Source organism: Molossus molossus, unplaced genomic scaffold (genome assembly GCF_014108415.1).
Source record: "Molossus molossus isolate mMolMol1 unplaced genomic scaffold, mMolMol1.p scaffold_m16_p_14, whole genome shotgun sequence".
Taxonomy (NCBI): domain Eukaryota; kingdom Metazoa; phylum Chordata; class Mammalia; order Chiroptera; family Molossidae; genus Molossus; species Molossus molossus.
In genome coordinates, this window is record NW_023425349.1 from 22,822,963 (window position 1) to 22,847,025 (window position 24,063).

The 24,063-nt window shown below is 41.6% G+C and overlaps 1 protein-coding gene across 5 annotated transcripts in view; it reads left to right on the plus strand.

The window, feature by feature from the left end:
* The first annotated feature begins 10,124 nt into the window (after window positions 1-10,124).
* TMEM245 (transmembrane protein 245) overlaps window positions 10,125-24,063 on the plus strand; it is an 89,659-nt gene continuing 75,720 nt past the window's right edge. For all 5 annotated transcript variants that reach the window (XM_036260817.1, XM_036260819.1, XM_036260818.1 and 2 more), the window contains exons 1-3: window positions 10,125-10,715; window positions 22,341-22,458; window positions 23,950-24,051. In XM_036260817.1, coding sequence (XP_036116710.1) covers window positions 10,125-10,715; window positions 22,341-22,458; window positions 23,950-24,051 — 811 coding nt within the window. The remainder of the gene's footprint in view (window positions 10,716-22,340; window positions 22,459-23,949; window positions 24,052-24,063) is intronic.

Sequence of the window (24,063 nt, forward strand, 5' to 3'; positions counted from 1 at the left end):
ATTACAATGATAGGAAAATGGTTCGTGTTTCTTTTAAATTTCTTCTCAATTAGTGAGTAGCTACGAGAAAACATTTTTTATGACTGTGGGAAAGGTTAGAAATAGAATTGAGTGTTCCTGAAGATGTAAAATTATGTTAATGATAGAAAATATGGGCATTCTTAGCAGTTAGAATTGTGACTCTTCTACCACTGTTTTATAAATTAATGTATTCATCTGCAGTTACAACTAATTCTGTTGTCAGAGTCAGCATACACTGAGAGTAATTAAATAGTAATATAATAGATAAATCATCTTAAAAATTTAAAGCATTTTGACAACACATCAACATTTTGCAAATTGTGGAATTTGGTGTAGAAACTTTTTTAAAGATAAGAAATTTTTTTAAATTAGAAAATGATAAATGACCTAGGTTGGTTGAATTTGCCTAGATTGTCCATTCAGACTTGTTCAGACTTGTAAATTGGACTGGCAGTCAGCATACTTTATAATACTGCTTTGACTTAATGGAGTTAAAGGATTGCAAAGGTTCCTTTGTTCCAAATGTCTCTGTTAGCAGCTCATTTAGAAGAAAAGAATCTATGGATGTGACTGCTGCTCAGGCATTTCTGTCGTTGAGTTCTGGAGTCCTCTGGCTTGCCCTTGTTGCTGAAAGCTGGCTCCAACTTTGTGGATTTTTTTCGTTAAACACTGGAGACTGATTTCTAAAGCCATCCTTGGAATTTATGCCAGAGGTGAAAGTCCACCTTTGGGCAGAGCTTTCAGATTCTTCTGGAACTGAACACAGAGAAGAAAAACGTTGAGCTTCTGTGATTTTGCACAGTTCACCAAGCTCATCTGAGAAATAGGAGACATAGGAAACATAGGCGACATAGGAGAAATAATTCTCATTGCAGGTGGAGAGAGGTTAAATGACACCAGGTGAGCAAAGGAACTGGATAGGATTCAAACTGAAGACATTTGGCTCAACCTGATTCTACCTGGTTCTACCTGATTACCATTGCTTCATGACTAAGCCCTCTAGTCATGGCTGAGGATGGCCTGTGTGTCCCCTCTCAGCTATAGTGGCTGTTGAGCAGTGAAGATACTGAGTATGCAGGCACCCACATTGTAAATAAGAGAGAAAATATTTTTATATGTCATTCTCTTATGTGTATTATATATCAGCTATAAATAGGTTGAAACTATAGAGAGCCTTCAGCTGGTCCCTGTAGCTGGCAGGGAAGAAATAAATTAATGGATTTCCTTTATGCTTACACTTCAAGTCAAGCTACTTATTTCACGAATTGGTTCTGCGGTTTTGCATATTTGTGCTTCCAACTTTTAATGATGTCACACTGTTGTTCGTGTAAAATGCAAGCCACTTTGGTTACCTCCAGTATCTTCTTTTGTCACCACTCTTCACTTGCTATGACCCAGCAACACTGAACAGCTCTCAGTTCTTCAGACTTGCTTTTTACCTCTCATGTTCCCTGTACCCAAACATTCCCCATCCACTTCCTGTGCTTGCTGAACTCCTACTCATCTTTCTGGCCACAGCTTAAATATTTCTTCCTCCAACCCCCTGGGCTAGGTAGGTTTAGGTCCCTGCCAAATACTCCTATAGTACAACTGCAGACATTATTTTTTTTTTTAAGTTGTATCAAAATTTGCTACAGCTACCGGAATGTTTTATGCATGTGACAATGTCATCTACCTTGTGTATCATAATGGAAAAATGTTTCAGAACCACTGCAACAGGCCAAATGCTGAGATGTGTATATTTAGTTGTATATAATTGTATGTCTTTGTTCTCTAAACAGAATTGGCTATGTTTAGTGAACAGTTTGATTATTCTCAGTGTTTGTATATATGTTTGTACATACACAATGCGGTCTGTATTTACACATAAATGCCTATATATATGTATATATATACCATGACCATTTGAAGGTCTTTGCCAAGATTGTTTTTGTTTCTAATCTCTTGAATACTTTAAAACCCAAGATGCAAAACATTGTGTGTATTACAGGCAAAATGACCCTGGAGTTTATAGTACTTTAGTTTGTAGAAAGGATTCCTAGATCCTTTTATAAGCCTTGCCTCCTCCATTCAACATTATATGAATTGTTAAGAATGTATAAAGTATCATTGTTGAGTTTGGCTTCTTTTTACTGTTAGTTAAGAAATGGAGACTAGTGTTAACTGAGTACATGGCATGTTGATGCAACCCATGCTTGTTTTGTATTTAATTTGATTAGTTATTTATTCAATTACTTAGTTTCCAGTTGGACTTCCTTGTTTTTATATTTCATAGGTGATTTGAATATAAGTTCGGCTTCATGAAAATAATGGCTATGCTAATGTGATTTTAAATATGGCTGAAAATTTAAGTGAATCATTCATATCTGGAATTTCTCATTTAAAATATACTGATTTTTGACTAATGTTTTTAGTCCACCCCTCCCCTCGATATTTGCTGTCAGGCAAGTAGCTGTTCAGTTCCATTCTTCTGGAGAGTAAGCGGTTCTCTTGGGTCATGGGGTGCTGCAGGGGTTATGGCATTCACCCAGGTCCCCAGGGCGGTTACCGTTTCATCACATAGAATGTCTGGCCACCTGGAAGAGCAAATGCAGCTTCTCCACATGCCTTATTCCCACAGCTGCGTTGATACGCTGGAACAACCTGGCTCCAGGAGCATTAATATCCTTTTTTGAGATTGTCTATAAAATACTATTTTGTAAAAATGATGCCTTTAAACAGACATTGATGGATTATATTTGTTTTATAATAATTATGTATTTAATGTTCAATTGTGATTGATTTGGAGATTTATGTATATTTATAAGCCTGTCTCATCTGAATTTTTACTCTAAGATGTGTGATACCTTACTAATAAAGACATGGATTTCTATTTATGTAAAGTAACTGTAGCAATATTCCTAAGTGCTGCCTAAATGATTGTACTGTCCATTTGCCATCATGAATACTTTTATCCTTAGAGGATTATGTCACAGTTAGAATATATTAACTAGATTTAAACTTTAAAATATAAATTCTCAACATGGTTTGAAATTCGTCCTGTTGATGTATTAAAAGTAGTTTATAATTCCTTATTGCTTTGCTCTGGTGCATCTTTGGTTTTCTGTTTGTGTGTTTTACATAGTTTCATCGTAAAGTCTCGCCAAAGTTATAGACCTTGAAGAAGATGGCAACCTGTCTTGTCTGACACAGAGGAAAATCATGTTGCAGTGGTCGGGTGACAATTGTAGAGAAACAATTTGCAAAATAAATCTGCATTTATAGCTTTAGATTAATACCTTTATCAAATAGTACATGGAGACCTATAATAATCCCACTCAAACTGTATTACTTGGTTAATAGTGCATAACTAGCTCTAAGAATTTTAACTATGAGCCATATTGGTAAGTAAATCATATTATACATTAAAAATAGTCAGTTGGGTTGTAGAGCCTATGAATCATCAAAGAGGTATTGAGATGGCAGGAAGTAGTGGCTGAGTTGCCGGTACTGCCAGGGCCAGGTTGAGAAACTCAAGGAAGGTTAAGAAAGAATTAGGCTTTACCACATTCTGCATCAGAAGTTCTAATCCTCACCCCCCTCGTGACCCTAGTGGATGTTTGCCTTGGAAATTTCTTAGGGTTCAGTTAGGTGCAAGGGCAAAGGGATAAGCTGTAAAAAAATACAGCTAAAGAGAGGATGGAAAAGTCACCTGTATCCAGGAAGTCAAGAAGCTGTAATCACTTGTTTGTTCATTCATTCAGTACATCTTTACTGAGAACTCTTATATGCCGATCCCTATGGAGGACTCCAGGAAAAACAGCCTAGTTCGGGAGTCAGACACATAAACACCACGATAATACCTTTTAGTGACTGCAAAGGTAAGAAAATACTCAGGTGCAGTGCAAACCTGGACAAGGGACCCTCACCCAGCCTGGGGCAGCCAGGAAAGCAGGAGGCGGTGGTGATGCTGAATCTTAAGGAAGGGGCAGGAAAGCAGACAAAGGGTGTGAAGAAGCACCTCCAAGAAAGGGAAAGGCAACCCCAGAAAAAAGACCAGCAGGATGTGTTTAGGAGCCACTGTTATTTGACCAGGTTTGTCTTAGTTTCCTATCGCTGCTGTGAAAAAATTACCATAAATGTAGTGGCTTAGACCAACAGAAATGTATTCTTGTGGTTCTGGAGGCCGGAAGTTGGTACTGAACCTTATGATGCTAAAATTAAGGTGTTGGCAAGGCTGCTTTCTTCTGGGAACTATAGGGAAGAGGATCCTTCCTTGCCGTTCCTGGCTTCCGGTAGCTGTGGGTATTCCTTCATGCCAAAGTCCGCCTCTGTGGTCAGATCACTCTTCTGTAATCTAATCTCCCTCCCTCCCTCTGATAAAGATACTTGTGATTATATTTAGGCCCCACCTGAATAATCCAGGATAATCTCCCCATCTCATAAGCTTTATCTTAATCTTATCTGCAAAGTGCCTGTTAGCATGTAAGGTGACACACTTCACAGGTTTAAGGATTATCCCCCGGATATCTTTGGGGGCCACCACCTTGCTGGGGGGGTAAAGAACAAGGCAGGGTCCTGGTCGGTTTGGCTCAGCGGTTAGAGCGTCGTCCTGCGGTCCAGAAAGACCTGTGTTCGGTTCCTGCTAAGGGCACGTACCTCGGTTGCAGTTTGTCCCCAGCCCTGGTTGGTCGTGCAGGTGGCAGCCACTCGATGTGTCCCTTTCACGTCGATGTTTCTCTCTTTCTCTTCCTTTCTCTCCCTCCCACTCTACCTGAACAAAAAATGGAAAATGTCCTCGGGTGAGGATTAAAAAAAAAAAAGAACAAGGCAGGGACTGGGGAGCAGTGAGGCAGGTCCTTCACCTTGTTCCTTGTTGTAGTAAAGAGTTTAGACATCTTCCCACAGGGTAAGGAGGCTTGGAAGGGATCAGATTAGATTTTAGGGAGATCACATTGGCTGTAATGTAGAGAATTGACTGGAGTAAGCAAAAGGGCAGGGACATCAGTGTGGTGCCCAGAGTGCCAGAGTGTACAAACAAGTGACCTTAGGATTTATTTATTTATTTATTTATTTTTTGTACAGATAGAGTGGGAGGGAGAGAGAGAGAGAGAGAGAGAGAAACATCGACGTGAAAGGGACACATCGAGTGGCTGCCACCCACACGACCAACCAGGGCCGGGGACAAACTGCAACCGAAGTACGTGCCCTTAGCGGGAACCGAACCCGGGTCTCTCTGGACCGCAGGCCGATGCTCTAACCGCTGAGCCAAACCGGCCAGGGCGTGACCTTAGGATTTAAAGCCAGCAGGACTTGGTTCTCAAACAAACATAGTTCATTTATAAATAAAGAGGAATTTGGCCAATTTGAAGTGCATCTCCCATTTTCTGGTTTTCAGACTTGCTCTAATTTGCAGTAGAAGGCTGGCTGTTTGTAGATGACCTCAGCCTTGGTTGGAGTATATTATCGTGAGTACAGCCAAGGAAAGGGTGGGCTAAGAATTCCAAATCCTGCCCTGGCCAGTTTGGCTCAGCGGTTAGAGCGTCCACCTGCGGTCCGGAGAGACCCGGGTTCGGTTCCTGCTAAGGGCATGTGCCTCGGTTGCAGTTTGTCCCCGGCCCTGGTTGGTCGTCTGGGTGGCAGCCACTCGATGTGTCCCTTTCACATCGATGTTTCCCTCTCTCTCCCTCCCACTCTGTCTGTACAAAAAATGGAAAAATGTCCTCGGGTGAGGATAAAAAAAAAAAAAAAGAATTCCAAATCCTAATTCCTAACTTTCCAGATAAAAATCACCCCTGTGAGCTCGGCTGGTATGGCTCAGTGGTTGATCATTGACCCATGCATCAAGAGGTCGCCAGTTAAGATTCCTTGTCAGGGCACATGCCCAGGTTGTGGGCTCAATCCCTAGTCGGGGTGGGGGGGGGAACATGCATGAGGCAGCCAATCGATGTTCTCACTCATTGATGTTTCTATCTCTCTAAAATCAATAAAGAAAAAAAAAATCACCCCTGTGAAGATGAGGAGCCACCAGTAAAGAACACTTAAGGCCAGCCACTTTCCAGACTGGCAATTCTGGCTTTTAGTAATAACTGTTCATCACAAATTTTACCTTGCAAATGCCCTTCTCCCTGCCAACCTTTCTCCCACCCTAGAAGAGGAAGGGGGGAGTGACTTTGGTTGCAGAATTTTTTTTTTTTTTTTAAGTATTTTCTCCCCAGCAGAACTTCCCAAGCTTCTTTTTATTCATCTGGCCCTTTCTGGGTACATGGGTCTCAATTGGTTAGACGAACCAATCTGATAATCTTTTCACTGACCCTTTTACAAACTGATAAAATTGCCTCTGTTGACACAGGATGGAAGGTTAGCCGCAGCTGGATGGCACACACCAGAAGGACAGGAACTTGGAGGCAGGAGAGGCTCCGTTCCACTCAGTGAGCTGGCAGGACCTGTGCTGTAAATGGGGTCATATGTCGTGGGAAGATGGATAAGGGGAGGAGTCAGGGAGGGCCTGATGGTATCAGACTTGTTTGTATCATTTGTTCTTTAGCCACTGAGATTTTTTAAAAAATCTCATAGTAATTTATCACATGCACATTAACTTGCACTTCCCAAGCCCTTTTCTTTTAAACCGGTTATCTATGCTTTTAGTCGGCCAATGTTATTTAGTGTCAGACTGTCAATGGTTACTTACAGTAAGGAAAGCAAAGTTTCATCTCATGTGCTTCCTTTTTCAGTTGGTGGTGGTTTCCTAGAATGGACTGCTGAGAAGGGTTTTGAGGCTGTCTAAGAAAGAATTCAGTGGTTGATTAGCAATGTCTGCCATGGACTTAGCAAAGGTGACTCATATTGGGAATCTGAATGCATGTGTTTTTTTTTTTTTTTTTTCAATCCTCACCTGAGGACATTTTTCCACTTTTTTTGTTCAGGTAGAGCGGGAGGGAGAGAGAGGAAGAGAGAGAGAGAGAGAGAAACATCGACGTGAAAGGGACACATCGAGTGGCTGCCACCCGCACGACCAACCAGGGCCGGGGACAAACTGCAACCGAGGTACGCGCCCTTAGCGGGAACCGAACCCGGGTCTCTCAGGACCGCAGGCCGACGCTCTAACCGCTGAGCCAAACCGGCCAGGGCTGAATGCATGTGTTTTGATCACATTTTCACATGGTCTCCCCTCCTGCACTGTCTATACCACTTTTTGTAGTCATATACACACTCCATTGTGAGCACCTGACCTTGTACAAAGCAGGTACTTAGTATAACTCCATAAAGATTTGCTTGGGAGACTCATTTCATTCTCACAGCTATTATTATTTTATCAGCCAGAAAGTTTTCTGTTGCAAGAAATGTAAAACTGAACTGAAGTTGGCTTAAGTGATTAGGAAATTCATTGGTTCATACAACGAAAAGGTCAGAATCAGTGTGGTTCCAGGGTCAGCTTGATCCACTCCTCAGAATCTATTTTCTCTCCACTGTATCCTGGATGCCTATGGACTCCTGAGGTCACTGGAGTAATTGTTGTGTGAGGCCAACAAAAAAAAAACATAAGTAGCCTCATGTTTTAGAGGAGATGCCTAAACAGGACATGCTCTATGAGCTAGAGATTTAAATGGACTGTATATGGCGTTTTCAAAATTGGTGTTTAGGCCCTATATCCCAGTATTTTTATTTTTCTCTGCTCTCAATCACAAGAAACATCCCCAGCCTTTTAATACTATTTCTGGGAGGAAGCACAAACAGGCTTTTTTTTTTTTTTTTTTTTAAATATCAACTGATTTATTCACTTGCTCAGCAAATACTGAATTTCTAATCTGTATTTCAAATGTCCTATGCTGTGTCAGTTGATGGGACACAGAAATGCAGCAAACCCATGTAAACCACTGACTTTGACTGCAGTGTGGTAAGTGCAATCACAGAGGGTGAGCAAATCCTGTGGGAACACAGTGTTAGGCCATATAAATGTTAGTCCATTTCTAGTGCTTCAGCCTTCATTTCTGTTAGAGCTCCATTCTTGACTAGAAATTCTGTCGGACACCTGTCAGTTCTATTGCTTTGGCCATTAGAACAGTTGAAATGTTCAGAAATTTTGCCTTTCATTGAGACTTGGAAGCAGAGCACTATGATAGGGCATTTTCAATGTGCTGAGCTGGGTCCCCAACACAATTTAGGCAACACTACCCCATTTCTTAATGTCCATTGAATATGTCAGTTTCTGTTTGCACCCAGACAGATATTTTTATGTAACATGGGATCTTTCATTTTGTAATTAGAGGAAGAGAGCAGAGTGGTTGGAGGAGGACAGAGGAGGTGGTTTGGTTTCTGTTCCTTCACTAACCCTTTGGATAGGTTTTGAGACTCTGTGGTTAGAGGACTGAAGGTCAGACGTGGAAGGAACTCTTTGTGAGAGGAGATGTAATACTCTGGCCACAAGTGATCTGGTTTAGGGCTTGGGTGACAAACGAGCAGAGTATGCAAGTCAGGGAGAAGGACTTTCTCTCCATCTCTGAGTGGACCCCAGGCCTGCTTTGGTACCCTGAGAAATAGAAGTTTGGAAGTATCCAGGATCTGGGAATAATGACACAGGCTCTGACAATCTTATGACAGGCACTGAACCCAGTGAGTTGTGTGGGCAGCAGGGTGGACATGGGGGGTTGGTGGTTGACTCATGTCTCTGGGTATATGTGAGGCACCCCTTTGAGACTCCCTAGAAATAACTGAAGATATTTTTGGGAGGGAGACTGAGGCACCATTGTTATATAAATGGGAGTTTGAGTCAGTGAAAAATGGATACTGAAAGCAAATGTGACCATAATTTGTAATCATAATCTCAGGAGGGCTAGCAAAGTAGTTAAGAAGCAAAGCAAACTGTAGGACAACGGAAGCAAAATATTTACAGAGTCCAAAGACCACTTGAAAAACAAGGACTGTAACCTGAAACCCAAAAATAAAATGAAAAGGAATTCCTTTTTCTTTCACTTTAAAACTTATTGAAAACAGGAAATGGTAACTTGCAGGGTTTTGAAGCACTCACATATTGGGTACTCAGTAAAGGCTTCCTACCTTGCTTTTCCTTCCTTCCCTTCCTCCTCCTTCTTTTGAAATGGAAATGCTGTTTGAAATTCGCCCAGTAGACTTGAATTCCAGGACATTCCCAACAGAACAGAAGCACCTTGCACTGCCCCAGAGCTTCCTTTCTCTTTTCTGAGACAAGTGCTTCCATTATTATTATTCCCATGTGACAGAGGGGAAGAGGGGTTGGGTCTTACTTGACTTGACTTCAGGCCTCGAAAAGAAATAGTGGCAGCATGAGACTCTGATCTAGAGCTCTTTCAGGAATTCAGATCAATCCCACACTGACCCTTGCACCAATGGAGCTTACAAAGAATATGCCAAAGGATCCCAGTCAAACCAATTAGCAAAGTAGTTAAGAGAACAAAGTAGAAGCCTGGCTCTGGGTTCAAATCCTCCTTCTGACCCCTCCTAGCTGTGTGACCTTGGCAAGGTACTCAACTTCTCTGTGCTTCAGTGTTCCTCTTCGTAAAGTAGCGATAGGAACACCACCTTCTTCCTGGGGTTGTTCTAAGGATTCAGTGGGTTGGTAGGAATGAGGCATTTAGAAGAGGGCCTGGCATATGGTAATCGCTATTTAAAATCCTACCAAATAGCATCTGGGGATCAGTTTTTTTTAAGTGTTCCCCCTCACGATTCTAACGTGCAGCCTGGGCTTTCAGTCTGCGCATGTAGTGCCTCCTTGGGGATTCCGCTTCCCGAAAAGTTGACATTGACCCTAGCTGAAGGGAACTTTCTTTTTCTTTTCCTCTAGAAAGATTTTGAGCTCAGCGACCTGTTAGCTGGATCCCGCGGAGCCAAGGGGTTTGCCTTTTTTTTTCTTTTCTTTTCCTCCAGTAAGATTTTGAGCTCAGAAACCTGTTACCTGGGTCCGTCGGAGCGAAGAGAGTTGCCCTGTGCTCTCTGGAACTTGTAGTTTGCTAAAGGTCCTGCGAGCGCTCGGTGGCCAGCCCCGGACTACAACTCCCACAAGGCCGCGCGCCGCCCGCCCTGCCTCTCGCTGGTGGCTCTCTCCCGGCGTCCCAGTGCCGCCTCTCCGCGGCGGCGGCAGAGGCACCATGGCCGACGGCGGCGGCAGTTCGCCCGTGGCGACCTGTCCGCGGGACTCCCCGGGCGCCGCGCCGCGGGTCGCGCACTTGGTCGGGCCGGGCGGCGGCGGCAGTGGCAGCGGCGAGACCCCGCGGACGGCGGCGCTGGCGCTGCGCTTCGACAAGCCCATCAAGCAGGCCTTCTACAACACCGGGGCCGTGCTGTTCGTGTGCCTGTGCTGCGGCGCCGCAGTGCTCGTCTACTTCATCCTGGAGGCCTTCCTGCGGCCGCTGCTCTGGGCCGTGCTGTGCGGCACCTTCCTGCACCCCTTCAAGAGCTCGCTGACGCGCGTGGGCCGCCACTGGCTGCAGCGCCTGCACCGCGCGCACACGCCCATCGTGCTGGCCGCGCTGCTGCTGCCGCTCTGCTTCGCCGACTACGGCGTCGAGGCCCTGGGCGAGCAGGCGCTGCGCCGCCGCCGCCTGCTGCTGCTGCTCGGCGCCGGAGGCCCGCTCCTCTACGGCCTCTACAGCCTCGGCAGCTACCTGGGCGTGCAGGTGCTGCTGGCGCACGCCGGCGTGCTGATTTGCCGCGGGCTGGACTACTTCAGCAGTCTGTGGGTGAGTGAGCCTCGGCCCGGTCCCTCGGGGGTCCCGGCGGGCACACAGCGCCCTTCTCTGCAGCCCCAGTGCACTGGGGTGCGATTCTGCACCTCCTCAATGTGCAAGAGCGACCAAAAGTCCACACCTGTGCGGCATTGTCAGCCTCCTTCCTTCCCAGGCATCTGAGGAACTTGGCACACCTTCTTCCAACGGGAGGGCGGGTGTGGTTTGAAACCGCCTGCCTGCTCCCCGCCCCCATCCTCATAGACCCTCTTTAGGGGACGTGCCCCCTCTTGGGAATCACTGTTCTGCTTTGCAGGTAGGGGCTCCGGAGCATGGGCAGATGAACTTGAATTTACTCCTGGCCATGGGGATGCGCTGGCCATCTTCAGTTCTGCACACGTGGGGGCTTTTCTGGATGTTAGAGCTGGAAGGGGCCTTAGAGATCTTAGTTCAACCTGTCATGATAGAGTTGATTTTTAACCCAGTTAGGGCTAGTTAGGGACCAGCGGGGACTGGGTGACTTAAGTTTCTCAAGTCATGAAACAATCGTTTCATAACAGTCCGGGGCTGCCTTTCAGTTCAGGTGATTTCAGTAGACTTTGTGCGAGGCACTGGGTGCTGGGCCACCTCTGCTGCTTTCTGGCCACACTGTACTTCTTGGGAAATACTTACGTTATATAAGAACTGCTGTACCACACTACATCTCCTCTGGCCTGGATTACTTAAGCAGACTGGGTGGAAGAGAGGTTATTTTTCTGATTTTTGGATTACCCTGGGTTTATTCTTAGAAAAATGGGAAGGAATTTCAAAGATAATTTAGTGACACATTGCCTAACTTAGATCAGATTGTAGGCAAGTTAATTATTCAAATATTTACCTGGGGACTGTAAAAAACAAGTGGATATTTAATGCATAAGAATGCTAATTTATCAATAAACAGTAACATTAAACATTATTTTATTCACTTTTGTCAATGTTCAGTACACCTTGACATCGAGTTGCAAAATAATTTTTGTCTGCCCAGCAGGGTTTTGACTTGCTCAAGGTTTTTGGTACAGTGATAATTGATCCCAGAACTGCTGTATTCTCTTGCTCTATCAATACCATCTCTCAGGTCAAGTTAAAAATTGATTATGTTAAGTACTGAGCTTTGTGAAGGATTTAAAGGAATAAGATCCTGGCTCTGACTTCAATGTGCATATAATCATATGTGGACATAATCTCGAGATGACAGACACAGATATACAGGGTGGGGCAAACGTAGGTCTACAGTTGTTCATATGGAAAATAATACAATAATTCATAAATAGTAATACAAGAATAAACTCTGTTCCATGTACTCATAACTGTAAGCCTACTTTTGACCCACCCTGTATGTGCATTACCCACCGGTTATGGGCCAAAAGAGGTACTGCAAGGTGTTGGGGAGCAGCACCTAATCTGTAATTTTGTGATGCTGCCTGTGTGTGCAACTGGTAAGTGATCAAATAGAAGCCTGGGCTTCTAAGAGCCCTGGGCTATTTAAGCTGCAGGAGGGAGGAATGAGCAACAGCCCCCTTTCAATTTGGGGGTCTTGCTGGATTGTCAGGAAGAAGTCATTCTAGAGTTAATTTACTCTTGACTGACTGATGCCTGCCTCTTCAGGAGAGGTTTCTGAGGTCCAGAGAATGTGATTGTCCCAAAGTCACGCATATTGTGAACAAATCCACGCTTCATATTTATGAAGTCCTAGTTCAGTGTTCTTTACCTTATTTCACAATTCAGTTAAGGTCACTGAATGCCTTTCATGTAGAAAACAGAATGCTATGTGCTGTTAAGAAATAGAAAGACTACTATGACCTGATTCCGATCCTCAAGAAATTAAGTCTTGTCAAAGTCAGACATGATTATAGATTTTGCTAACATTTTTTGACTGTTGTTATTGCAATTTACTGTAAATTACTGTAGCCAAGACCAAGTAACTTATCCACTGCACTGTAGGAAATTAGAAAAGAAAGGCCTAACTAACATATATGATGTCTTTTCATACTAGAGTAAGAAGCTGAATACATGGGTAAAGTGGCATGATTAATGGAAAATGAAGCATTTCTGCCAGTCACTCTCAGATAGTGGGAAGAGGTGAGGAATTGGATACTTGTAAAGAGGTGGCTCAGTGTATATAGTTTTGAATATTGTTTTACTGAACATAAACCCTCATCGTTGTATTTTATGTATGGTTTGTGAATGAACAGAAGAGAAATAATGGCCAAGATTGATTAGGCTAGAGTAGGGAGGAAGATCAAGCCAATGAATGATTTTAAAAAGGCTTGAAACTTAGCTGTTTGGCTAAAGTAGTGGGGGCAAGGGAGAAGAGGAGCGAGTAAAAAAAAAGAAAAAGTTAGAAAAGAGATAGTATGAGATAATTAGAAGTGAATAGGGAGTGGTAGAAGGACTACATTGAAAGTAGAGCCTGAAGGTTGATCTGAGTTTGAGAGAAACAGGCTTGCAGTTGTGTTTCAGCACTGGGGTGGGTGGTTGGATGGGGTTGAGGCATACCTGGGAAGCAGAGACAAGAGTTTTTCAGCTCTTAGCCAAAAGTGCTGACTAAGGCCTGACATGGTGGGGAAAATAGGTCATGTGACCGGGCAGGGGGCCCACTCTGTAACTTTTCTATCTCATAGTTCACAGCCAGTTTGATTTTGTAATCCCAAGCAGTGCTGCCTGTTATAGAAAAAAAGTTTTTATGCTTTCCAGACAACTTGTAAATTTGAGCCTGCTGCAGGTATAGATAGGAGAGGCAGTGAGAAAAGTTTGGGAGAGTGGACAGGACATACATTTGAGATGCAGTTTTTGAGCCATGAACCAGGCACTGGATTAGGTGCTTTCGTGTGTGTGATTTCATTGTCACAACAACCCTGGGTCGTAGGAGGGATTTCACAGGGAGGTTGAGAAATTGACAAGAGATTGATCTTTCTTTTATTAGTGAATGGTATTCAACAGACCTGTCAGCCATTGAAGTCACTTTGTCATCAAGAGCTTCAATAAAGATTTAAAAAATTTTTCCCCCAATATGTTGTGTTTAAATTTTTAGTTTCTTTAGTATGATTTGATTTTCGTTATTAGGAAAAAAATGGAGGAATATCAGAATGGGACTAACCACACATGTTCCCCGAAAGTCCCCTGGATTCTAGTCATCTAGAAACCTTAGCCATCTCTTTTTTCTTTGCTTTTATCCTTGTATCTGTTCAATTATTTCTAGGTCCTGTTCAGTTTTTCTTTGTAGTGTCTTCAGTGCCTTTACTTTTAGCTTATTCCCAGTTTATCTTTCTAGTTCAGTTCCTCTTCCTCTCACCTGTGGGCTCCTAGCTCTTTTCCTTGACTCTATTCTCTTAACACTCCATTCTGCTTAAAAGTGAAGACTAATCATTTATGGTATGAGTAGTTCTTTTTTTTTTTTTAATATGCTTTTATTGATTTTTTTTTTTTTATCCTCACCCGAGGACACTTTTCCCATTTTTTTGTTCAGATAGAGTGGGAGGGAGAGCGAGGAAGAGAGAGAGAGAGAGAAACATTGATGTGAAAGGGACACATGAAGTGGTTGCCACCTGCACGACCCAACCAGACCTGGGTACAAACTGCAACCAAGGTACATGCCCTTAGCGGGAACCAAACCTGAGTCTCCCTGGACCGCTGAGCCAAACCGGCCAGGGCTCTTTTATTGATTTTTTTAGAGAGAGAGATAGAAACATCATATGAGAGAGAGAGAGAGACATCTATTGGCTGCCTCCTGCACGCAACCCTACTGGGGATCGAGACAGCAACCCGCACATGTACCCTGACCGAGAATTGAACTCCAGGACCTCTCAGTCTGTGAGATGACGCTCAGTCCACTGAACCACACCGGCCCAGGCATGAGTAATTCTTTTTAAACAATTTCAACTATATTAGAATATTGTACTGACTTAGTAAGTGATTTCTAAACACTTAAAAAATCATTTGTTGCACCAAGTTCACATGTGACTCAGTCCTTAGGGTTCTTGGCATCTCCCCATGGTGTAGAGTTGTCCAGATAAATCTGAAAAGCTCATGGCTTCCCCTGCTCCACCATGTTTCTTTGCTGGGAGTGTTTTCCTTTTCCTCTCTCCATTAGTTCAGACTTGTTGGAAAATTTGAAGCCCGTTTACAGTTTTGGCAGTAATAATAGATTTGTTTTCTCCATGGTCTCTAATTGCATTGTTTTCATTTTACTTTATAAAGAAGCACGGGGTGGAAAAGAATAGTGGCTGAAAGATGAGAAGAGTGTAAATTCTAAACTGAGCTCTGTCAATAACTTGCTTTGTGACCTTGAACAGAGCAGGGCTCTTCTCTGGACTCCTTAACCCCAGTGAAGTGTGGGATTAACTTGAAGGATTTCTAAGGTTCCTTGATGTTCAGTTTTATAGATCCCAAGAGTTTGGCAGTATTGTGATGTACTCTTAGGAAGTGTACATTAGCCATCTAGGCCTACTTGATTCCACTTCTGAGCCCTTTTCTAAGATGCATTTTTGCTTGCCTGGCAACAGTAAGGAGGGATATTTCCAGTGCTTAGGTTCTTTCTCAGTTAGAGATTTTGATTTTAAAAGATTCTTGACTCTTAAGTTTCCAGACCACAAAGAGAACAGTTTTCAAATGAGCATTAAGCTGTCTTAAAGTAGAATGAAGTTCCTGAAGCAGTAGTTGATTGGGAGCCACAGTTAGGGCTATGGCTCCTTACCTTGGGAAAAAGCCTGTCAGTTTATTCTCTCTTGTACAGGGCTTAGGAAAATGTTTTACAAAAACATAAAACAAATGAGCCAAGTTTTTTTTTTAGCGAATGCTAGATGACAATAAATAAAATGACATAGTTTAAAAGGCAAAATCTACTTACAGTTTATGTATTTAATATTCTTTAATCAGAAAAGTATATGTGGATAATAAGTCAAGTGAAAGGAAAAATGTGATTATTAGTTTGCTTTACTTGTACATTGCCAATTTTTATGCAGTCTTATACAGTGCTTTAAAATAAGTATTGAATGTATACTTTGAAAAGGATACATTGTTTTGAAGGAGGCAAATTTGGGAAAGTATGACCTATTGTGTATAAACTATTGCTCATTGATTTGTACTGGGAAGAAAATTTATAGTTGAACAAGTTTTCTCACAAGCTAAGCATACCTCTTTGAAAGACAGAAATAAAAACTCTACTAAAGACACATTTTTAGGAATCCATACTAGAAATTATGTATGAAATTTGAATGTACAAATTCTTATTTTCAGTTTAAGTTATTTTAAAGAATATTTAACAATTTAAAAAATCAAGTAAAACATGCTTGTTATATAAAAACAATGTAAACAGCATGGAAGTGTGATGGTAAAAGTGAATAGTCGTTTCTCTTTTCTGCCACCATTTCCACTATACAGATATTACCGTTGTTACTGATGAATAGTCTCCTAAATTTTTTTCAGTGCCTATGTGGACATATAAAGTACATGATTTTTGAAACAAAAATGGGATAACATGTGTATAAAACTCTGCACCTTGGTCTTTAATTTGTCATTGTATTGTGGACATCTTTCCTTGTTAGCACTTACAGATAATACTTTTTAAAAAATGGTACTATATCGCCCTGGCCAGTTTGGCTCAGCGGTTAGAGTGTCGGCCTGCAGTCCTGAGAGACCGGGGTTCAGTTCCCGCTAAGGGCATGTACCTGGGTTGCAGTTTGTCCTCGGCCCTGGTCGGTTGTGCGGGTGGCAGCCACTCCATGTGTCCCTTTCACATTGATATTTCTCTCTCTCTCTCTGTTCCTCTCTCTCCCTCCCACTCTACCTGAACAAAAAATGGAAAAATGTCCTCGGGTGAGGATAAAAAAAAAAAAAAGGTACTATAGTATAAAACCTTTTTTTCTAGATGCCTTTTAGAAAATGTTAATTCTGAATTTGTATTAGGATAATCTGATAAACTTTTTAAACATCAGTAGTGTATAATCATAATGGTTTAATAGGGACTCTCAAGTGTTTTTATAAATGACCATACTTTTTGAGCTAATAATAGTCTGTGACTCTTTTCTGAGGAAACAATTCAAAATATTGAAAAAAAAATCCAAAATAAGCCAGAAGAGTTAAAATAAACACACAGAAGAATATTTACTATTGATAAAAATAATAATACTCTTAGGAGAAAATTCAGTATTTGAAGAAAAGCATAAAGAAGTAAATTAGCCCTGGCCGGTTTGGCTCAGCGGTTAGAGCGTCCACCTGCGGTCCGGAGAGACCCGGGTTCGGTTCCCGCTAAGGGCACGTACTTCGGTTGCAGTTTGTCCCCGGCCCTGGTTGGTCGTGCGGGTGGCAGCCACTCGATGTGTCCCTTTCACATCGATGTTTCCCTCTCTCTCTCTTCCTCTCTCTCCCTCCCACTCTGTCTGTACAAAAAATGGAAAAATGTCCTCGAATGAGGATTAAAAAAAAAAAGAAGTAAATTAGCCCTGGTCGGTTTGGCTCAACAGTTAGAGTGTCGGCCTGTGGTCCAGAGAGACCCGGGTTCGGTTCTCTCTAAGGGCATGTACCTTGGTTGCAGTTTGTCCCCGGCCCTGGTTGGGTTGTGCGGGTGGCAACCACTTGATGTGCCCTTTCACTTCGATGTTTCTCTCTCTCTCTTCCTTGCTCTCCCTCCCACTCTATCTGAACAAAAAACAAAAAAATGTCCTTGGGTGAGGATAAAAAAAAAAAAAAGAAGTAAATTAGAGGGGGTGGGGGGGTGGGGGCTGGAAGAGGTAAACCAAAGAACTTATATGCATATATGCATAACCAATGGACACAGGGTGAAGGGGGTGGGCAGGAGCGGGGAGGAGGGTGTCAATGGGGAAAAATAGGAGGCACGTCTGTAATATTTTCAACAATAAAGGTAAAAAAAAAAAGAAAAGCAAATTAACCCTTGGAATCCAACCATCCAGAAATAATATATTTTTAAACATTTTGAGAGTATATTTTCGCCATAATAAGTTTGCTCTTGAATAAATTTATACTGTGTCATTGATTATAGATATTCATCACACCATTGAAAGTCTGAATAGTTCTATTTTTAGAGATACCATTTTTTAAATAGTCATCTGTAAAATGACATTCAGGCCCTGGTCAGTGTGGCTCAGCAGTTAGAGTGTTGACCTGTGTGCTGGAAGGTCCCAGGTTTGATTCCCGGTCAAGGGCACTTACCTGGGTTGCAGGTTCCTCCTGTGCCCTGTTCTGGAGGCAACCAATCAATGTCTCTCTCTCTCCCTGTTTCCCTCCCTTCCACTCTCCCTAAAAAGCCTCCGGTGAGGATTGAAAAATAAAGACATTTAGCTTGTTATCAATTTTTTTATATTTTAAACTGCCACAATGAACATTTGTATATCTGACTCCACGGTATATAGTGCTTCTGTAAACCACATTCCCGGAAGTCGACTGAGGAGTGTATTTCAGTGTTTATTTTAAACTGGAATGAGATTATCTGTGCGTTTCAGGTTCAGTAGGTGAAAGCACATGCTTCACCTTGGACCATGAGTTTCCCTTAAAAAATCTGAAGTATGCAGTCTGGTTTTTTTTTCCTCTCCCTGATAGTGATACTGATTCCTAAGTACAGATAAGAAACAAAAACTTCTTGGAGATTGGTTTTAAAGTATTATAGACTCAAAATCTGAAAGCTTATACCTTTTGTGATCCTCTAGTACAAATTCTCATTGAGGGACATTCTCTCCTACTTTGTCATCCCTGACTTATGTGGTCAGCTCTTGCTCAGACACTTTTAGTGGTGGTAGCTTATTCCATTTTTAGATTGCTATATTTGTTAGAAAGATTTATCCTCATATTGAGCTGAAATGTATTGCTTCCTAATCCTACCTATTTTTTTCTGCCATCAGAACCACAGAAAATTAAGTGGGATGCCTTCCCCAGGTGACATCTCCCCAGCTATTTAAAGATAGCTATCAAATCTTGACATTTTCTTTTCTTTTCTAAGCTAAAACACGCACCCCCCTCCCCCAGCTATATCCTGTCTCCTATGTTGTGATTTCCATTTCCTTTTTCAGTCTGACTTTTATTTCTGATGTGGTTCAATAGTGCATTAAAACAATCAGTTACCTTAATATGGCTATTGTACTTTTATTAATAGGCACTCACACCAGCTATACTTCGGACTCATACTGAACTAGAAAATAGCTGCCCTCTTCCCAGTCTATACTTACACAATTGAATTTTGAATCTAAAAGCAGAACTTTGCATTTCTCTCTATTAAATTTAATCTTATTTGAATTAGCCCGTTCTGATGTCAGGATGTCTTTTTGAATTATTATAGTCATCTCAGTTTGTATTGACTATGCCCAATTTTGTGTAATCTTTGAGTTTGGTAAATATGCCTTTTAGTCTTTCATCTAAATCACTGACTTCATGTTTAATAGGGTGGGGCTGATTACCCCTGCGTAGATGCCACTGAAGACCATTCATTTGCTAAGGATCATTTTTAAAATTTCATCAGTTTGTAGTTGCCAACATCAACTTTTTATTTTCCCTTGTGAATGTTGGAGGTGCTTTTCCTCTTTTTTATGTTTTAGCACCACTCTTCTTTCTCCTGGTTAAGAAAGCAGACTCCAGAACTGTATTTCTGGGTTCTGATCCCTGCTCTGTCCCGTTTTAGCTGTGTGACCTTGGGAAAGTCACTTCCCTGAAGTCTCAGTTTCTGTATCTATAAAATGGGAATAATAATACATATTCCCTGGGGTTATGAGAATTAAGTGACTTCATGTAGATAAAGCATTAAAACAGGGCCTGGCCCTTAGTAAGTGTTGTGTAGGTGTACTGTTAATATACTCACATTTTGTTCTGAGCTCCACAGCCATAGCTCAGAATCTCTGAATCCCCAGGGTTAAATCTGTGGGGTCCTGCAAGCTTGTACATTTTGAAGCAGCTATAGTCTCAATTTCCATGTCCTCATATATCTGGGACTTGAGATCTCTGTAATATTGCCTCTAATACAATTGCTTGAAGAGGAATATTTTAATATCCTTTTCATTACAAAAGAATTAGTGCTCATTAAAGACAATTCGGAAAATACAGAATAAAGAAAAAGGAAAAACAAAATCTTACCACCCCAAAACAACCATTCATTTCTTAGTACCTTTCTTTTTCCTCACTATGTAGTAGATGAGAGTCATGTCATATAATTTTTGTATTTTGCTTTTCCTTAATATTCTTAGGAGTATTTTTAATTATATAACCTTTGCTTATAAAAACCTGTTTTGTTGGTTGTATAACATTTTCTTAGGTGGATTATCCATAGTTAACCACTTCTCCGTTGTTGAACTTTTAGGTTATCAGTTTTTCAGTATTCTAAATTACACTCTGATGATCTTCTTTGAATAGAATTTATCATTATTTATTAAAGTTCCAAAGTTGAAGTTATAAACATTTTTAAGACCTGAAGACTATTTTTATTGATAGATATGACCAAAATAAAGTAGAGGTAGTTTTTTTCTAGTAATCACATCAGCTCCTTTTTCTTTTTCTTTTTTTTTTTTTTAATTTTTTTTTTTTTCCTCACCCGAGGACATTTTTCCATTTCTTGTTCAGATGGAGCAGGAGGGAGAGAGAGGAACAGAGAGAGAGAGAGACATCGATGTGAAAGGGACACATCGAGTGGCTGCCACCCGCACGACCAACCAGGGCCGGGGACAAACTGCAACTGAGGTACGTGCCCTCAGCGGGAACCGAACCCGGGTCTCTCCGGACTGCAGGCCGACGCTCTAACCGCTGAGCCAAACCAGCCAGGGCTCAGCTCCTTTTTCTTTATCCTCTGAATTACAGCTTACAGTTATTTTGTTTAATAAACCTAAGGTTTAGGTTATTATTATTTATTTATTTAAATATATTTTTATGGCTTTTTTAGAGAGAGGGAGGAAGGGAGAGAGAGATAGAAACATCCATGTGAGAGAGAAACATTGATTGGCTGCCTCCCGCACACCCCCCTCTAGGGATCTAGCCACAACCTGGGCATGTGCCCTGACCAACAATCTGACTGGGACCTCTCAGTCCATGGGATGACGCTCAATCCACTGAGCCACACTGGCTGGGCGGGTTTAGGGTATTTTAATATGTTCTTGGTGCTCACATATTTTCTGGATTATATATTCCTTCTATCATTCGTAAGTGTTCTATTAAAATATGAGGTTCTTGCCCTGACCGGTTTGGTTCAGTGGTTAGAGCGTCGGCCTGTGGTCCGGAGAGACCCGGATTCCATTCCCGCTAAGGGCATGTACCTCAGTTGCAGTTTGTCCCCGGTCCTAGCTGGGTTGTGCGGGTGGCAACCACTCGATGTGTCCCTTTCACGTCGATGTTTCTCTCTCTCTCTCTCTCTCCCCCCCCTCCTCTCCCTCCCACTTGTCCTCGGATAGGATTGAAATATATATATATTACATATATATATATACATATATATATGTAATATATATATTTCTTAGAGAGTTTCTGCATAGGCTATGCTGATGCTTCTTTAAGTGCTAGAGTCAATTTGTTTTAGTGTAGGGAAAACTGAGGAATTTTCCTGGCTGGTTCTTCTGTTCTCAAGTCTTGCTGTTTCTTCTTCTAGTAATATTTTTTTCAGCTGTACTTCTTTAAATGTGCATAAAGCTTTGGACTGGGTTCTCACCATCTGTTACCTAGCTTATTTCGTCATGGTCACACTTCAGCTGTCTGCCTTCTTTTAGCTTTTAAAAAATTATTTTTGCCCTGGTGTGACTCAGTTCGCTGAGCCTCGGCCATGCATCGAGTGGACTGGTTTGATTCCTGATCAGGGCACATGCCCGGGTTGTGGGCTTGATCTCTAGTAGGGGTTGATTCTCTCTCATCAATGCTTGTCTCTCCCTCTCTCTTTCTCTCTCAGAATTAATTAATAAAAACATTTAAAAAAATACAAAAACTATTATTTTCACTTTAAGAACCATATTTTTAAAAATATGTTTTTATTTTTATTTTATTTTTTTTAACAGAGAGAGGAAGGGAGAGAGAGCTAGAAACATCTATGTGAGAGAGAAATATCGATCGGCTGCTGGGGATCGAGTCCGCAACCCAGGCATGTGCCCCGACCAGGAATAGAAGTGGGACCTCTCAGTCTATGGGATGATGCTCAAGCCACTGAGCCACACCGGCCGAGCAAGAAGCATATTTTATAGGCTGTAATGGAGTCTTTTCACCTGATTATCTTAACCTTTTCTTTTTCTTTTTTTCCTAAACATTATAGAGAAAACTTTAAGAATTCCACAAGATTAAGCTTTTATGTCCATGGTTTAAAAATCGAACATTTTACCTTAAGTATCTTTATGCATACAATAGTTTTTGAACTTGAATAGATCTGAAATTAAAACTATATGTATTTTTGTTTAAAAATATTTAATATTGCTACATGGGATTTTAAATGCCTGTTTACTTCAAAACTTGATTTACCTAAACAGAGGAGGACAGCCTGCACGTGCTCCCTGGAGCAGCACCTGCCTCCAGCTTCTCCGTGTTGCAACCATGGCTCTCATGCGATACAGATGCTTGCACATTTTGTACAATTGTATGTTTATTTTTATGTGTATATATTTTACAACTGTGTCTATATTTTATTTATTTAAGATCTGGACGTTGGTAGTTGGCTATGTGTTGACTGTTTCGTTCAAGTGGAATGCAAGCACTGAGCGCTACTTGAGAGCAGTTTCAATTCCTGTCTGGATTATATTGCTTTTTCATTTAGGTGGGTCACTTTTTCTAAGAAAGTCTAGCTTAAGGTCAGCAGTGGCAGACTGCACAAATCAAAGCGATTTTTATGTAGTGTTACATATTCCATTTAAAATAATCTTTAGAAAATGTTCTGCTTTAATGTTTTATCAATCTTTAATGAAAATGTTGTGCTTTAAAATGTCTATCTTTTAATTATATTGATGTTCATCTTCAAAAAGGTCCTTTAAAAATAAATACATCTTGAAAAGTAGAGCACACTTGGACTATTGTGGCCATTTCTGAGTGTCATACTGATGGAGGATATAGATAAGCGGTCAAGTATGATAAGAGGTGCTCAGAATCGTGTGTGAGAAAGAGGAACCAGAGGTGTTTGCTTTGGATAAGAGAAGGGAACTGGGCTACAGGGGTGGGGAGAGGTAGAGGTGAAGAGGCTATCAAATAGAAGCCTACCCTGTGAAAGAGTGGTTGAAACTGATCTTGGTGACCACACAGAGAGACTTTAGAGCAGGGAGGAGCCTCAGAGAGAAACATCGCAGCTCAGCAGCAGAACCATCGGTGTCTGAGCTGCTCAAAGTAATTCCCTGTTACTTGGGACTGAACTGTTATCTGAGTAGCTGCTAGGTTTGGTATAGAGTGATTTTTCAGGGACTCTTTAATTTCCAAGTCTGAGTATGGAAACACTTAGTTCTAATTTAAAAACAAAATTCAGTAACCAAGAACAGTAGATAGCCTATTCAAAGTTGTTTTTAGAGCTACTTATTGTTAAAAAATGTTTTTAAAAAGTTGATTGAAAATGTGTCTCTGTGTATAGTCTGATGTTGAGCAAAGCATTACTCTCTAGCTTTGCTGACTTGGAGTGCTAGAAGAGTTTATCAGCAAGATCCCTAATACGTGATTTGACTCAGTTTGAATCTGAGGAAGGTAGAGGAGGGAGGCAGGCAGGTGTATGTCCAGGAGGCTCTACAAACTCAAGGAACTACAGATGGCTAATGGGTAGCCACTTATTAGTATTTTTGCATTATGCACCAAAGAGGATACATTGAAGCATTTTGCAGTGCTCTTTTGGGCCATTCCCCTCTTTCTTGAGAGAGTTCACATCCAGTAGTATTTTTCAGGAAATCAAGTCAGGCCACATGACCTTAGGATCTATGCTTGATGCAGGTCATTCTGGGATTAAATGGGGGGTTTTGAGTTCAGGATAGTCTTAAACCCTGGCTGTGCTTCAAAATGGACTTGGTTCCTCAGGTGATCCAAGCCTGTTAAAGGTAGGCTGGCACATGCCCAATGCTTTGGACCAGGGCCCTCTGATAGCAAGATGGACTTACTGAGAGAAGTCCAGAATTTAGGTTTCATCTGTCTGAAGGCATTTAAAAAAATTTTCCCTGTGAAACAATTTTGTTAACATATATGCCAAATTGTTCTGTCAAACTACTAAACTGATTCTTTTAAAGACAGGTGCTGGGTTTTTATTTCACTAAAAATGTTAACTCTTAATAATTTGCAGCATCTCTGGCTGGCTCATGGAGAATTCCAGTATTCCTGGTAATTGTTTTCCTGATGTCTGTGGGCACCTTCTATGAAAAACAGAATGGAAAAGAGTCTTCTGGTAAGAAATAGG